General features: G+C 36.5%; 2 protein-coding genes across 9 annotated transcripts in view; one reads left to right on the forward strand and one right to left on the reverse strand.

The window, feature by feature from the left end:
- nolo (ADAMTS-like no long nerve cord) overlaps positions 1 to 14,398 on the forward strand; it is a 376,621-nt gene that overhangs the window by 333,537 nt on the left and 28,686 nt on the right. For 4 of the 8 annotated variants that reach the window (XM_089739120.1, XM_089739123.1, XM_089739121.1 and 1 more), the window contains exons 13-19: positions 1,124 to 1,276; positions 2,727 to 2,851; positions 4,724 to 4,765; positions 5,504 to 5,746; positions 11,519 to 11,642; positions 12,985 to 13,106; positions 13,481 to 13,562. In XM_089739120.1, coding sequence (XP_089595246.1) covers positions 1,124 to 1,276; positions 2,727 to 2,851; positions 4,724 to 4,765; positions 5,504 to 5,746; positions 11,519 to 11,642; positions 12,985 to 13,106; positions 13,481 to 13,562 — 891 coding nt within the window. The remainder of the gene's footprint in view (positions 1 to 1,123; positions 1,277 to 2,726; positions 2,852 to 4,723; positions 4,766 to 5,503; positions 5,747 to 11,518; positions 11,643 to 12,984; positions 13,107 to 13,480; positions 13,563 to 14,398) is intronic. The other 4 variants (XM_089739126.1, XM_089739127.1, XM_089739122.1 and 1 more) reach the window with 3 other exon arrangements.
- LOC114240967 (uncharacterized) lies at positions 5,742 to 10,609 on the reverse strand. The gene is made up of 2 exons (XM_028171672.2): positions 9,772 to 10,609; positions 5,742 to 7,592 (listed from the first exon to the last, which is right to left on the reverse strand). Exons 1-2 carry the CDS (start codon positions 10,567 to 10,569, stop codon positions 7,131 to 7,133), a joined length of 1,260 nt encoding a protein of 419 aa, XP_028027473.2. The 5' UTR covers positions 10,570 to 10,609; the 3' UTR covers positions 5,742 to 7,130.

A 14,398-nucleotide genomic window follows, 5' to 3' on the forward strand; every position in this document is an offset into this window, starting at 1 on the left:
TAGCATTACTGACGTCCATGAGCGACGGTGACCACTCACCATCAGGTGGGCCGTATGCTCGTCTGCCTACAAAGGCAATAAAATATATATATATATTAATTCTTTTGAGTCCATGACAACTTTCAGCTTCTTCCTTATCACCAGTAAGGCATAAGATTAATTAGAAAAATCAATTTACTGAATACAAAAAAAACAATTGACAAAACCCTTCGTTTTTAAAGACCCGTTCTTTCTGAAGTTGTAGAGTATTAAAGTTTTCTAATTAATTCGTTGGAGTCGAGGCAAGACAAACATCCGTTTTCCAATTAGGGAACTTTAGCGTTTTTTTCCCTTCTACCCATGAACTGTCATCAACTACTGTGAAGTTTGCAAGTAAGTTGGCTTGTTAACAACTCCTAAGATGTTTGAGTTTCCGTCATGTTTTCTGCTGTTCTCTTTCAAAAGGTGTATTGATGGCAGCTGAGATATTATTATCCGAAACATAATTTAAAACCAAACTGCAAAAAGACTCCTCAACATTTATCCTATAACAATAGATTAGATATGAAAACAGTTATTCATAAAGGAACAGATTAGTGGATATTATAGTCCTTCTTCGGATTTTTTATTGTTCCAATTAATGTTTAGACAAATCTTTTGGGATAATCATTAGAGTGAATAAGAATAAGAGTCAATAAGATGAAAATCAGCCAAAGGAATAATAGCTCATTGTTAATTGTAAGAGATCGTTACGTGACAATAAAACAAAATAGGAAAAATAGACAGTAGAGTCATCAAATTTTTTTTAAGTAAAGCTATAAACAAATATGTGTTTTCTCTTTAAAGTTATAAAAGAAGTGCAACTATGTGTCCAATATGTATATCGACGCTTGAAAGGCAAACGTGACTAAGCGACAATGCGTGAACTTTACAGTAGACTAATTTAAAGTTGAAATACCTGAAAAAAATCTATTTTAACGAATCTAGCGGTAGGATTGAAATTATTTTAATAGACCTAGAAATATATGTATTTTGTGCATCGAATATGATTATTGCCTATCATTTATGTATAAAGCAGTTATTGTCGCTTAGTCACGTTTGCCTTTCAAGCGTCGATATAAAGAACTTTTAATTTCGCCTCTAGTGTTCGGTATCTTGCGGTGAAGGCGTCCAAGTGAGAGGAGTGGAGTGTACTCCAGCTGGAGGTGGCTGCGACCCTTCAACTAGACCGGAAATCACCAGGCCTTGTTCCACTGGCATCAGCTGTCCCGCTTACAGGGAATCCGATGACCCTGAAGTAAGTGATTCTTCTTCGCCCTGCATTATCCTCGACGCTACCAGCACTACTGGTGGTAGGACCTCTTGTGGGTCCGCGCGGGTAAGTGCCACCACCCTGCCTATTTCTGCCGTGAAGCAGTAATTCGTTTCGGTTTTTTAGGGTGGGGCAGCCGTTGTAACTATACTGAGACCTTAGAACTAATATCTCAAGATGAGTGGCGCATTTACGTTGTAGATGTCTATGGGCTCCAGTAACCACTTAACACCAGGTGGTCTGTGAGCTCGTCCACCCATCAAGTCAATAAAATAAAAAGTACAAGTACAGTCTTCCAACAAGAAATGCGTTACAGCTTCATTGCTGTTAGGTATCAACTCACTTTGGTAAATTAGGCTAAGCTTTCGAAGAAGTGTTAATTAACGAATTAGTTGAAGGTATTAGGATAAATTACACGGTCGTAGTAAGAGCTGGATAAGGAAAGAAAATTAATGAAATTGATGCCAAAGAAATAATGAAAGTTAATTTCGTATATGTTGGTGTACGGTTGTGTTTGATGCTCAAATTAGTTATTTGCAAAGTGAAAACAGTCCTATATATCTTACCAGTAAAATAAATGAAGAACGAGGAGAGTGAAAAGTTGAAAATTATTTTCTTATGGCACTGGACGTGTGTGAAAAGGCGTTAAATTAGCGGAGTCCAGACATCACAATGTAGGATTACATGTAAATGCGGTCGTTCAAGGTTTGAGATATGCATTTGAAGTCACAAATCTATACTAATATTATAAAGAGGAAAGATTTGTTTGTTTGTTTGTTTGTTTGTATTGAAAAGGCTCCGAAACTACTCAACCGATTTGAAAAGTTCTTTCACTGTTTGAAAGCTACACTAAAGGTTTAAAATGTGATATTTTTAATATTAATCATCTTTGCAACATTTATTTTTTATTAGTTACATTATTTGCCTTTTAAAGTAAGATAATTTTTTTTATTAATTTTGTTAATAGTAGTCAAAATATAGGTAAACTAATAAATAAAAACAAAAACAAAACTACGCTCTTTTAACAATATTTATCAGAAAAATACTGGTGATACCAAATGTTTCCGCATATTAATTCAATTTCGTATATTTTTGGAAATTATACTCTTTTAATGTGAAAAGGCGATTTATCGTATATATTATATAGTATTATATAGTTCGTTTCCAAATGATTCTTGTCCACCTGATGGTTGTCTGGAAGAGATCGCTCTTAGCGATAAGACCGCCAATTGTACTTTTTTGTTTTTAATGTATCGCACTGTTTATTTGTTTTTTGGTGTACAATAAAGAATACTCTCTCTCTCTCTCTCTCTCTCTATCAGTCACTGGATACCATAGTACAGGGAATCCTAGCTTGAGGAAAAATGATCTTGTGTAATTTGTGCCGAATTATCTATTTATTTAATCCCATTATCATAATACAATCATTCGTTAGGATGATATAGACGACCTGCTACCAGGAGTTCTATACCACACGCAGCCTCTCATCCAACAATACCCACCTCCGCAAGCGAAGGCCGAGAGACTTATCGGCGAACCGGACGTGCCACTTGAAGCTACGTAAGTCCTACCAACTAAACTAATTGATAATTGTCATCAATGAACATTATACATTGTAAGGTCCAATGGAAGCTATCATTTCTGATATCATCTATCAGTATGTGGGGACATCGAAATGTAAACGGCTAAGATTATTTGCCTTTATGGTCAATATTAAAGAGAAGTTACTCGTAGAGGGTTATTGGTTGCGTTTGATTCCTTATACTTATTTCTGCCGTGAAGCAGTAATGCGTTTCGGTTTGAAGGGTGGGGTAGCCGTTGTAACTATACTGAGACCTTAGAACTTATATCTCAAGGTGGGTAGCGCATTTACGTTGTAGATGTCTATGGGCTCCAGTAACCACTTAATACCAGGTGGGCTGTGAGCTCGTTCACCAATCTAAGCATAAAAAAAAAACTCGTAGATAGATTTTCCGGTCACTGCCACTCATAGCTCTTACGTGCCAATTTTTGTTATTTTCAAGCCACAGCCTACGGGTTGAACTTTGTTTAAGAAAGATCATGCCCTATCTTGTCTATTTGTGTTGTAAGAAAATATATTATGCTGAAGGAATTATTATTTACTGAACTACATGTCACTTTAAAATGATCGTAATTGAAATCAGTTCCCAAATAAACGATATTTAAATCATTATCCATAACTTTTTACGATTAATTTTCACATGTTCATATTATCTTGGGACGAGTTATTGACAATTTACCATCAAAGCTGTACAAGCCTCCTTGTCACTATGTAAATAATATTAAATTGATGTGAGTTCGCTGTGTTACCTATTGAATATATTAAGTTTGCTTTATACATATAACATAATAAGTATTAATAAAAAAATCCTTGGTCCAAAAATGCTACCAGAACCAACGCTATAAAAAAATTAACTACCACATATCCTACCATATGAGGATAAAATAAATAATAAATTAAATTAGATACTAGCCTAACTTGTCAATATTTGAAGTATGTAGATTAACGCAGGATATTTGTAATGCATATAATGAAACTATTCATATATTCCATTTTTCATTATTATTATTATTATTTTATTAAAAAAAGGAAATATTTTGAGAAAAAACAAAAAACAAAAAAAAGCCCGCTGAGTTTGTTTCGCCGGTTCTTCTCAGGACTGTGGCTTTTTTTGGAACCGGTGGTAGAGTAAATATTGTTATTTTTATTTTGACATTCAACAAGTGTGTCATACTGACATCTAAGTTGAAATAAATGATTTTGAATTTGTATTTTTGAATTCTATCCTCTAATCATGTCAATGACCAATTAAAATCTATGATACACATAATTTCTTATTATTTTATTTATAATTTACTTGAGGTATTTAAGTCGAAAATAAAAGAGTACGCACATATGTTTGCTGTAAAAATAGACCCGCTGCAAAACATGAATCTTTCATATTTACAGTACTTTTATCGATTTTGATTTAAAAAAAAAACCGGTGTTTTAGTTGGCTAACTATTTTAAAGTATTAATTGTATTGCACATAACAAAGCCATTTAAAGAACAGATATAAAAGAACATTCATGAGTTTTTTTACAACGTTAGTTTCTAATAAATTATCTACGTTATTTTGTGTATATATATTATAATTTATTTCAATTTACACATAATTCTAAACAATTTGGGATTCTTTACGCTTAAACTCAAAAAGTCCGACGGTATTTTCGGTTACAAAAAAATCTCTAATTCATTAACACTGATTGCTACTTCGTGTTCTATAAATTGTGCAAAGGGCATAATATATGAGCACATAAAATCCTGTTCGCTCACATCACGCATGCACACACCTATGTCAATACTGTCTATAAATGTTGTGTTGTCAATAACGTCTGAAGCTTAGAGTATTTTGTTGTTGTCTCTTTCAGCAATTACAAAATATTCTTTGCCTGTGGCTGGTTGTATGTAAGGTATTGTACCTAATCAGAATAAAAATTTTAACGAATCACTTCCAAAATCTGACTTTCACACATCAATACAAGGAATGATATTAACCTTATCATTTACACGATGGCTGCATAGATTTCGTTATAGCTTCTTGGGTTGTTCAAGAATTTGGATTCAATCCTTGAGCAATTCTTTTAATAGTGATGGTTGATTTAGTTATCTGATCCCTGACGTGTGTTTAGACCTTAGACGTTGAGACCTTTGTGAATACAAAATACACTCCACATTCAATTAAAAAATCAAAATCACTAAACCTTTATTCCCAGAACAGATTTGTCCTAACCATCACACGTTGCTTTCACTCCACTATACTCCGTTTTCGACTATATGCACTGCACATTAAATTTTAAATTTCCTTGCACCGTTCTTGTACACGTTTGGTCTTGTGTCTTTTTTTCTTTGCCTTTACTATTCCTATATACTGAACATTTCTGGCACACGGCACACGGTACACGGCTATTTTATTCAAAACATACTGTTACAAAATTTTTGGATAAATTATTTATCAATTTGACATTGGCGGGGAAATTACACGCACTGGTGCATACTTCTACATATACCAGCCAGAAACGATTAGGTTTATAATGCCTTTGGACCCCAGCACTGAGCATGTCTAATTTTCGACCTTGTGTGGTTTTAATCTAGTATTTTATTAGGTTACAAAAACCTTTAGAGATTCTATAACTTAAATTGACTTTCAGCTACATCAAAGACGATGAGTGGGGTCCCTGTAGCGTCACATGCGGAGAGGGGTGGAGAAAAAAGGAGGTCCATTGCAAGATATTCTTAGAGTTTAGTCGGACGATTGCAAAATTGCCCGATAGTAAATGTATGGGACCCAAACCGACCGAAGAAACTGAAAGATGCGTGATGGAGCCATGCTCTATGGCTTACGGAACTTCGTTTGGGGACTCTAGCGCCCCTTCTTACAGCGGCGCTGATAGGTAAGTTAATGCTAATTTAAATATGGTAATATAGTTTGCTGACAGGTCTTGACTCCGGCGCCCGCGCCATTTTAAAGTTCATTTAAAATTAACGGTTTTTAATTCCTTCAACCAATTGTATTTAGAACATAACATACATATCAGTTCAAGTTTATACGAAGGCTAATAAGACAATAAAAAATTAAATAATTAGAGAACAATGTCTATAAGAACATGACCCTGCTTCATTTTTCATTCACACTAATCATATTCTGAGCTTAATATAAAATTTTAGGGTATGTGATAAATTGATCGTAGTAAATTAAATATATTAAGTGCGTAGTAAGTAAGTATTCATGCTAAGCTTAAGAAATATATAAACTGTTCACTTAACATATTAAAGAGGGTTAATATCAGACAGGCGATCGGTAAAACTCATTCCAGATTCTTACGCATGTGGGATAAGGACAAGAATAAGAAGGTCAATAACATCAAATACAAACAAATACAGGTGCTGATGATACACAAGACGACAAAATAAGTCGTATTATGACCCTGTAGGTACATACCAATTTCCTACCTAAGTCCGTCACAAAACAGTACATACAATTTGAAACTATTGGCTCAGATGGATCGTAGCAAAGCCTGCTAATCTAAAATAATATAGAAATTGGGGCTGAAACACCGATTATATAAATAATAATAGCAAGGCTATTGCCCTGTTTAATAATAATCAATATACGCAGAAGGGCAACGTCTTTGAGTGACGCGGAATTGCTTTTTTTCGATTACGATTATGGATTCGTGAATCTTAATAAAAGAATTAAAAAGAATTAGTATTTATGTTGATATTATTGTAAGTAAGTGCTTCTTTTAGCGTCGTATCAGATCTAAACAGAGCATCTATGGCGGCATTGGCCTTCCGCGGTGTGTTACAAGAGATTTTCCCCACTACGAAGCACCTTTGGAATGAATTTCCTTCTTCAATGTATGCCAAGTACTATAACATGTCTTCCTTCAATGGAAGTTTCAAGTTCTTACCCAGAGACAGTACTTTTACAACAGAGCTACTTATAAATCTATAAGCACTTAAGATCCCTGGACCGTTTTTTATTGGTTAGATGGTGGACTGGACTGGTGTTAACTGGTTGTTGGAGCCCATAGACATCTACAACGCAAACGCGCACCCACCCTGAAATATAAGTTCTAAGGTCTCAGTATAGTTACAACGGCTGCCCCACCCTTGAAACCGAAACGCATTACCGCTTCACGATAGAAATAGGTAGGGCGGCGGTACCTACCTGTGCGGACTCACAAGAGCTCCCACCACCAATAAAAAATATCCAATAACCATCTGTCAGGGATAACCGTAGAAGTCCTTATTTAATATTTCATCTAAAGAACGCTATAGTAAATTGTTAATCTTGTCCGACAATTTCATCAAGCTACCATTCGATATAGCTTCATCCACAACATCATTAACTCTAATTTTAAAATAATCCATTTCACCTGGAACCTCACCAGTATTTGAACCATCAACAATATTTGAACCTTTTAATATTGCTTCGTGTTCAGGGGTCATTATTATAATTCTAAGATCTATCATTGATATTAACAGGCCAAATATCAAATGATCATTTACGTCACTTTTGAATTCTCCCTCTGGATATGCAATATCAGCATCTATTTCGTATAGACTTAAGAATGATTTCAGGCTGTCATAGTAGATTTTGAGGAGTCTTTCGAAATTCTCAGATCTAAATTTAGAATCTGTACAGAGGTATATGAAATACATGATGTCTGTCACTGGATTGGCGTAGCGGACTGCTTGGAAATCTATGAAGCAGACTCTTGCCGGTTTGCGTTCCTGTAAATCAAATAAATATTGCAATTACTGTATTTAGCCAAGCAGGCGCAAAAGATGTATAGGTATTTGTATTGGAAGCATTTGAAGTCGTCGTGGCCTAAAGGATAAGACGTCTAGTGCATTCGTATCTAGCGATGCCCCGGTTTTCGAATCCCGCCGGCGGGTACCAATTTTTCTACTGAAATACGTACAATGTTCACGATTGATTTCCACGGTGAAGGAATAACATCGTGTAATAAAAACCAAACCCGCAAAATTATATTTGCGTAATTACTGGTGGTAGGACCTTTTGTGAGGCCACACGGGTAGGTACCACCACCCTGCCTATTTCTGCTGTGAGTAATGCGTTTCGGTTTTAAGGGTGTGGCAGCCGTTGTAACTATACTGAAACCTGAAGACTCTTATCTCAAGGTGGGTGGCGGCATTTACGTTGTAGATGTCTATGGGCTCCGGTAACCACTTAACACCAGGTAGGCCGTGAGCTCGTCCACCCATCTAAGCACAAAAAAATAAATAAAAAATAAATCACGGCTTTAGATTTAAAAAGTAAAGCGTTTATAATAAGACAGTTGAAACTTGGATTACATATCAGTATGACTAGTAGTTTATAGGTGACCAGACACTAGCAAACAAACGACAAGGGTATGGGATACTAAAATCAAACTAGATCCGCCTGTGATTAGTACTCAGTAATCCTGTCGACATACCCAAACCATACAGCCGAGAGAGAAAAGAATCATGAGTGTGAATTTATTTTTTGTTTTTTTTTATTTCACATTAATTACGAGCTCTCCAAATTCAATATTTAAAAATATATAAAATACGACCCGCCCTCGCTTCGCTTCGGAAACATTAAAACACACATGAAATCAAAAAAATAAAATTAAAAAAAATTAAAAAAAAGTAGCCTATGTTCATCAGGGACAATGTCGGGTTCTAATGGAAAAAGAATTTTTCAAATCGGTCCAGTAGTTTCGGAGCCTATTCGAAACAAACAAACAAACAAATCTTTCCTCTTTATAATATTCGCTTATACCAAAGAGCGTTTCACCCCTCGCATTATATTTAGTGAATCTTAATATTAATGGACTAAATTAATGGCTCTTAGATCTCATTACCCAAAACAAACACATCAATTAGCACTTTTTCCTGAACAGACATGTGCGCGAAATTCTGCCCTAGAACGCAAGATTAATGAATCAAGAATAAATGAAATAACAGTATCGGATACAAATCGTACAGGCATTAATCATACCAATGATCTGACAGAGCCTCGGACGATCTATGCCGCCCACTTTATTACCAGAAACAAAGACAAATTGTTTAGCCATCGCTCGGCGGTAGGGATTTGAAGGCTAGATATTATAGACAAGTAAATAGCATAAATATAAATAGTAGGTAATGATTTTGTTTGTTTTGTGTGCAAAAGGATATCTGCAAGTAGGACCGAATTTGAAAATTTTTTTATTTTTTTTATTGCTATTTGGGTGAACGAGCTCACAGCCCACCTGGTGTTGAATAGTTACTAGAGCCTATAGACATCTACTACGTAAATGCGCCACCCACCTTGAGATAAGTTCTAATAAGGTCTCAGTATAGTTACAACGACTGCCCCACCCTTGAAACCGAAACACATTACTGCTTCACGGCAGAAATAGGTGGGGTGGTGGTACCTACCCGTGCGGACTCACAAGGTCCTACCACCAGTGATTATCATCACGGATCAAATATATAAAATTGACAACTTATAAAAACTTGCATAACCTACACATTATTTTAATGTAATTGAAGCTTTGATGTTTTTTATATCAATTGAATTTCTATTTGACATACCTATTTACATAGACTTATATCTCACCACTCAATCTCATCACATTATAACAAATATTCTGAATGTATGACTTTGAGTTGTTTATTGCTTAGATGGGTGGACGAAGCTCACAGCCCACCTGGTGTTAAGTAGTTACTTGAGCCCATAGACATTCAATACGAAAATGCCGCCACCCACCTTGAGAAATGAGTTCTAAGGTCTCAGTATAGTTACAACGGCTACCCCACTCTTCAAACCGAAACGCATTACTGCTTCACGGCAGTAATAGGCGGTTTGCTGGTACCTACCGGTACGGACTCACGCGAGGTCCTAACACCAGTGTAAATAACTGTTAATTAAGTCACTAACCTCATGCTTAAACAGTATATTATTGATCCAGCAATCACCATGACACAAAACATTAGTTTTCCCTGCTTTACTGAAAAACTGAAGAGTTTTCAAAATGCTAGGCTTAATCTCCTCCAGAGTCTTCTGAGCCTTTACATCAGTAACAACACTCAAAGACATATCAAACGACTCTAAGAAATAGTTCTTCAATTTACTTTTATCAAGAAAGTGGTCCTGGTAAATAATATCGGAGAAATCACTTTTGATTTTCGAAAAACTTTCTTTTTCTCTCTCGTCACACACGAAGGACAAAGCGTGAAACTTTGCTAGTTCACTTATTACCACGGAACACTGTTCGAAGTCTAATACTTCATGTTTAGGCTTGGAGTCGAGAACGAATCCATAGAGCAACATATCTTCCAAAATCAGAACTTCATTAGATTTTTCTATCTTCCAATAAACACACCTAGGTAAAATCAATTTCGCTTCTTCAGCCAGAGTTTCTTGGATTTCATTAAATTTTGAGATCACTACGCGATAAAACTCAACCTCCTTCTTGTGTAATTCGTGAAATAGTTCTTGTCTCGCTGTATTTACTAACGTTTTTACTATAACACCAACTGTGTTGTTCTCACTGTTCGCTTCTTTCACGGACACTCTAAATATATTGGCTATAAAGTTGTCACCTTTTCCGCAGATATAGTCAACGTGATAGACGAAATCTTGAATACCTTTCAGTGCAGCTACAACTTTGATACTTTCATGTAATTCTTCACAGTTAAACTCATCGGGTTCACTAATGTTCACATCTAAAGACATGATATCTGACCTTCATTCAACACTTGTAAATACAAATGAAATTTTACCGTTCCTATCTTAATCGTCAAAGATAAGAAATCGTACTGATGATAATAATAAGATAACAATATCTATTTTAGTTAAACTTTTGCGAATTTTTCATCGGATTACGTGATGATAGATAGACTATGATTTTTCTATCTAAGATTCATAGACAAATTACTAGCTACTTTGGGAATATACACTTCGTTCAAGAATATTAAACGTTTGAGCTATAAAACGCTATTTAAAATCTGTATTATTTTTTTTAAACCAAATTCTATAATCATCTGGCCTTCGCGATGGGTAAAAACTTGTCCTGATTGCCCCTATCAATGCCTTAATTACTAGTATTAACCGTTTATGATTAAGTGGCAAGTGAAACCGTGACTATTGACAACTAGTCTATGTTGGCTGTCACTGTTTAAGCTTGAAGCTTTTATTGAGCCTCATCGCGGCAGAAATAGACTTAAAGATTCAAGGTTAGAATGAAAGAGAGTGTGAGAGAGAGAGAGTGTGAGAAAGAGAGAGAGAGAGAGAATGATATATATATATTAATGCACACCTAAACACAATATTGAAAAACGGTCAACAGGAATTAATAATAGTACATAACGCTAAAGGCGATCTCATCCAGGAGATCGTTTCATCTCCAGAAATTCTGAAAATGATACAGTTGAGGTGTACTATGATTAACAATATACAGAACGACAGATAGACAATTCAGAGGCGCTCGGGCAGCTGTTAGCAAATCCCACCCCTCCTGGCTGAGCCTTTACTCGCCCACCTATCCTGGCGAAACTGGAAAGGCCTCCGGGCAACCAGCAATCCTTCAATCATAAAAAAAGATAGACGAATGATGAAATGTAAACCAATTTAATTCCAATTATTCATTATTTTTTCGAACTGGAATTAACGGTAATCTATTCAGCAGGTCTTTAACTTATGGTACCTCAAGTAACATCAGGGTGGCCCCTGGATCTCCTGGCAAATCATACTCGTGGAAGGAAAAAGGCTATACCAGTTGCAGTGCGTCTTGTCTTAGTGGAGTCCAAGTAAGTTTTCTGCCATCTGGATTCACAAAAGAAGCAAACGTATTATTTTGATACCGATTTTTTTTCCCCCTACCTATGCTGATAGCCTTGAGAGGCTATTTCAGCTTCACCCTAACGTGTGTAGGTGAGCTCATGGGGCTCAAATCGGAGTGTTGCTAACACTGACCCTAGCAAGAGCAGTGCTTCGCAGAATCTACTACCGGATCGGAAACGCGACCCACTGAGAAGATCCGACGAGAAACTCAGTGGGCTGAATACCGATCAAAGAATTTATTTGTGCAACAAGAGAGCAAAGTTGTTTTTTGTTTCGAGTGCTGATTTTGAGTCCCGAGCAAGCGAAGGGATGATGAAGGGATATGATTGATTCACGAGCGTACCGAGTCATTAAATCATAGAATCCTGAGCGTAGTGAGGGACCCAACAGCACGAGATGCAAAAAACTTTGCTCTCGTGTACCACACATAACTTTTCACCTCAGCAATGAGAACATATGTTACTTAGAAGACATAGAAATGAACAAGAATAGATTGAAATAACTATTTAAAAAAAACGTATTTTTTTTATTACAAATTACTTTAAATTTTAGGGTATTACGCGTTTCCGAACGTATTTTCTTTGAGGTCGAATTCCAAAATCGAATTTCGAAGGGGTTTGTTTTTTTCACTCGCTTTTTTATATGCATGTGAAAGAGACAGAGAACAGCAAAATTCGAATTTTTCAAATTTATGGTGAAAAATGTCAATGTCGTGGCACTGAAGATTGAAAAATTAAAAAGCTACTTTGACCCACGCTCGAACCAAAATCTCGTTTTGTTCACTATTGTGTCTCGTTGTCATTGTCTCGCAGCAAAAGCGGCGTGTTTTAACTGCTGAGGTGAAAAATTTATTTCATTAAAGTATGTTGTCTCTACGATAAATGAATTTTTTTTTACATTTAATTATTAATTACGAGGTTCAGAACCTACATATACATAGGTTTAAGAAAACTATTAAAGAACATCTGTGCAATAAAGCTTACTATAAAGTCAATGATTATCTAGAAGATTGCACAAAGTGGGAATGAGTTGCTTGCTCCGGGCATTTCAATATTGCAATAATTGTTACGTTATAATACTCATTGTAAAAATGAATATTTCAAAAATATCTAATATTAATTTTTTTTTATCTAATATTTAAAAAAAAGACATGCTCGCTGAGTTTCTTGCCAGTTCTTCTCAGGACGGAGGCTAGTTTTTGTGAATTGTCGGTTGTTCTTTTTGACGTTCAACAAGTATGTATTTTCATTTATGTTGAATACATTTTTTTTTATTTGATTTGATTTGAATTATTTCACGTCTTCCCAGGAACTTATAATTCAATGCGTGCGAGATGAAGATGGTAAGAACGCATCACCCTACATGTGCGACCCTCACACCAAACCCGAGAACAGAGTTAGGACCTGCAATGATCACCCATGTCCACCACGGTTAGTAGCAATTTTTCTATTTTTATTTTTTATTCCTTAGATGAGTGGACAAGTTCACGGCCCACCTGTTGTTAAGTGGTTACGGAAGCCTATAGACATCTAAAACATAAATGCCACCACCCACCTTGACACATGAGTTCTAAGATCTCACTTTTATCAGTACAACGGCTGCCCCGCACTTCAAACCGAAACGCATTACTACTTCACAGCAGGAATAGGAAGGGTGGTGGTACCTACCTCTGTGGACTCACAAGACGTCCTACCACCAGTACAATTGAAGCTTCATTAAATCACATTTGGCTTTAAAATAAAATCGTATATACATTTTGATCAGTAATAAAATTTAAGTGTTTTATAATAATTCCTCTCCACAGTTGGAACTATACAGAATTCTCACAATGTACAAAGTCATGCGGCATCGGAATCCAGACTAGAGAAGTAACTTGCATACATGAGGTATCTATCACGATTCTATTCTTTTAACATTTATTTACAGCCCAGGAAAGATTTCTAGATTAATAGATTCAACCTACGATAGTTGATAAGAGGTATGCCAACATACTAGTGACAATTTGGCAATTTGGCATTGCTGAATTCCTTGGGCGACGGCAACCACTCACCATCAGGTGGTCCGTATGCTCGACTGTCTACAAGGGCGATAAAAAATAAAAAATAAAAATACGGTAAGCCCTGACCATGATTTGGTTGCGGTACCCAGTACTAAGTTATTTTAAATTGTAACTATAAATGCGTAATTATGTCGCCGCGTTAAGAACATTTTTTTTTTTTTTTTCCTACCTAAGCTGAGAGCCTTGAGAGGCTATGTCAGCGTAACCCTAACTTTAGTAGGTGAGCTCACGGGGCTCAAACCTGACGATGTTGCTAACACGAACCCTAGCAAGAGTCGTGCTTCGCAGAATCTACCACCGGATCGGGAACGCGACCCACTGAGAAGATCCGGCGAGAAACTCAGTGGGCTGTGTCTGAGAGTTAATTTACTCGTCGAGCCCTTCGTCGCAAGCGACGGGTTCGACAAGAACGGTGACCGGTGCTTGAATTACCTAAAAGCACCGTTAGTGGATCGGGCGGATCCGAGATGACGTGTTTTGGGCGACGTCGACTGCTTTCCATTCTGTCCGCAGGATCGGGAATGTAGTTACCGGCGGCCACGATGAGAGGATTCTCGTGTCGTGCCGCTTTATCGAAGTGGGGTTAAGAACAACTCCACGCCTTGCGCAATAATACGAACCCGAGTGCTTAGTGCGAGTTTTTTAACGTTCTCGATAGCGTAA

The sequence above is a fragment of the Bombyx mandarina genome, chromosome 28, assembly GCF_030267445.1.
Source record: "Bombyx mandarina strain Sakado chromosome 28, ASM3026744v2".
Lineage (NCBI taxonomy): Eukaryota > Metazoa > Arthropoda > Insecta > Lepidoptera > Bombycidae > Bombyx > Bombyx mandarina.

What these genes read in the sequence shown, in the direction of transcription:
- LOC114240967 (XM_028171672.2), bottom strand. Translation starts at nt 10,569, where the DNA reads ATGTCTTTAGATGTGAACATTAGTGAACCCGATGAGTTTAACTGTGAA. An exon ending in ATATACTGTTTAAGCATGAG is followed by an intron (nt 7,593 to 9,771) that starts GTTAGTGACTTA and finishes TTTGATTTACAG; the next exon opens with GAACGCAAACCGGCAAGAGT.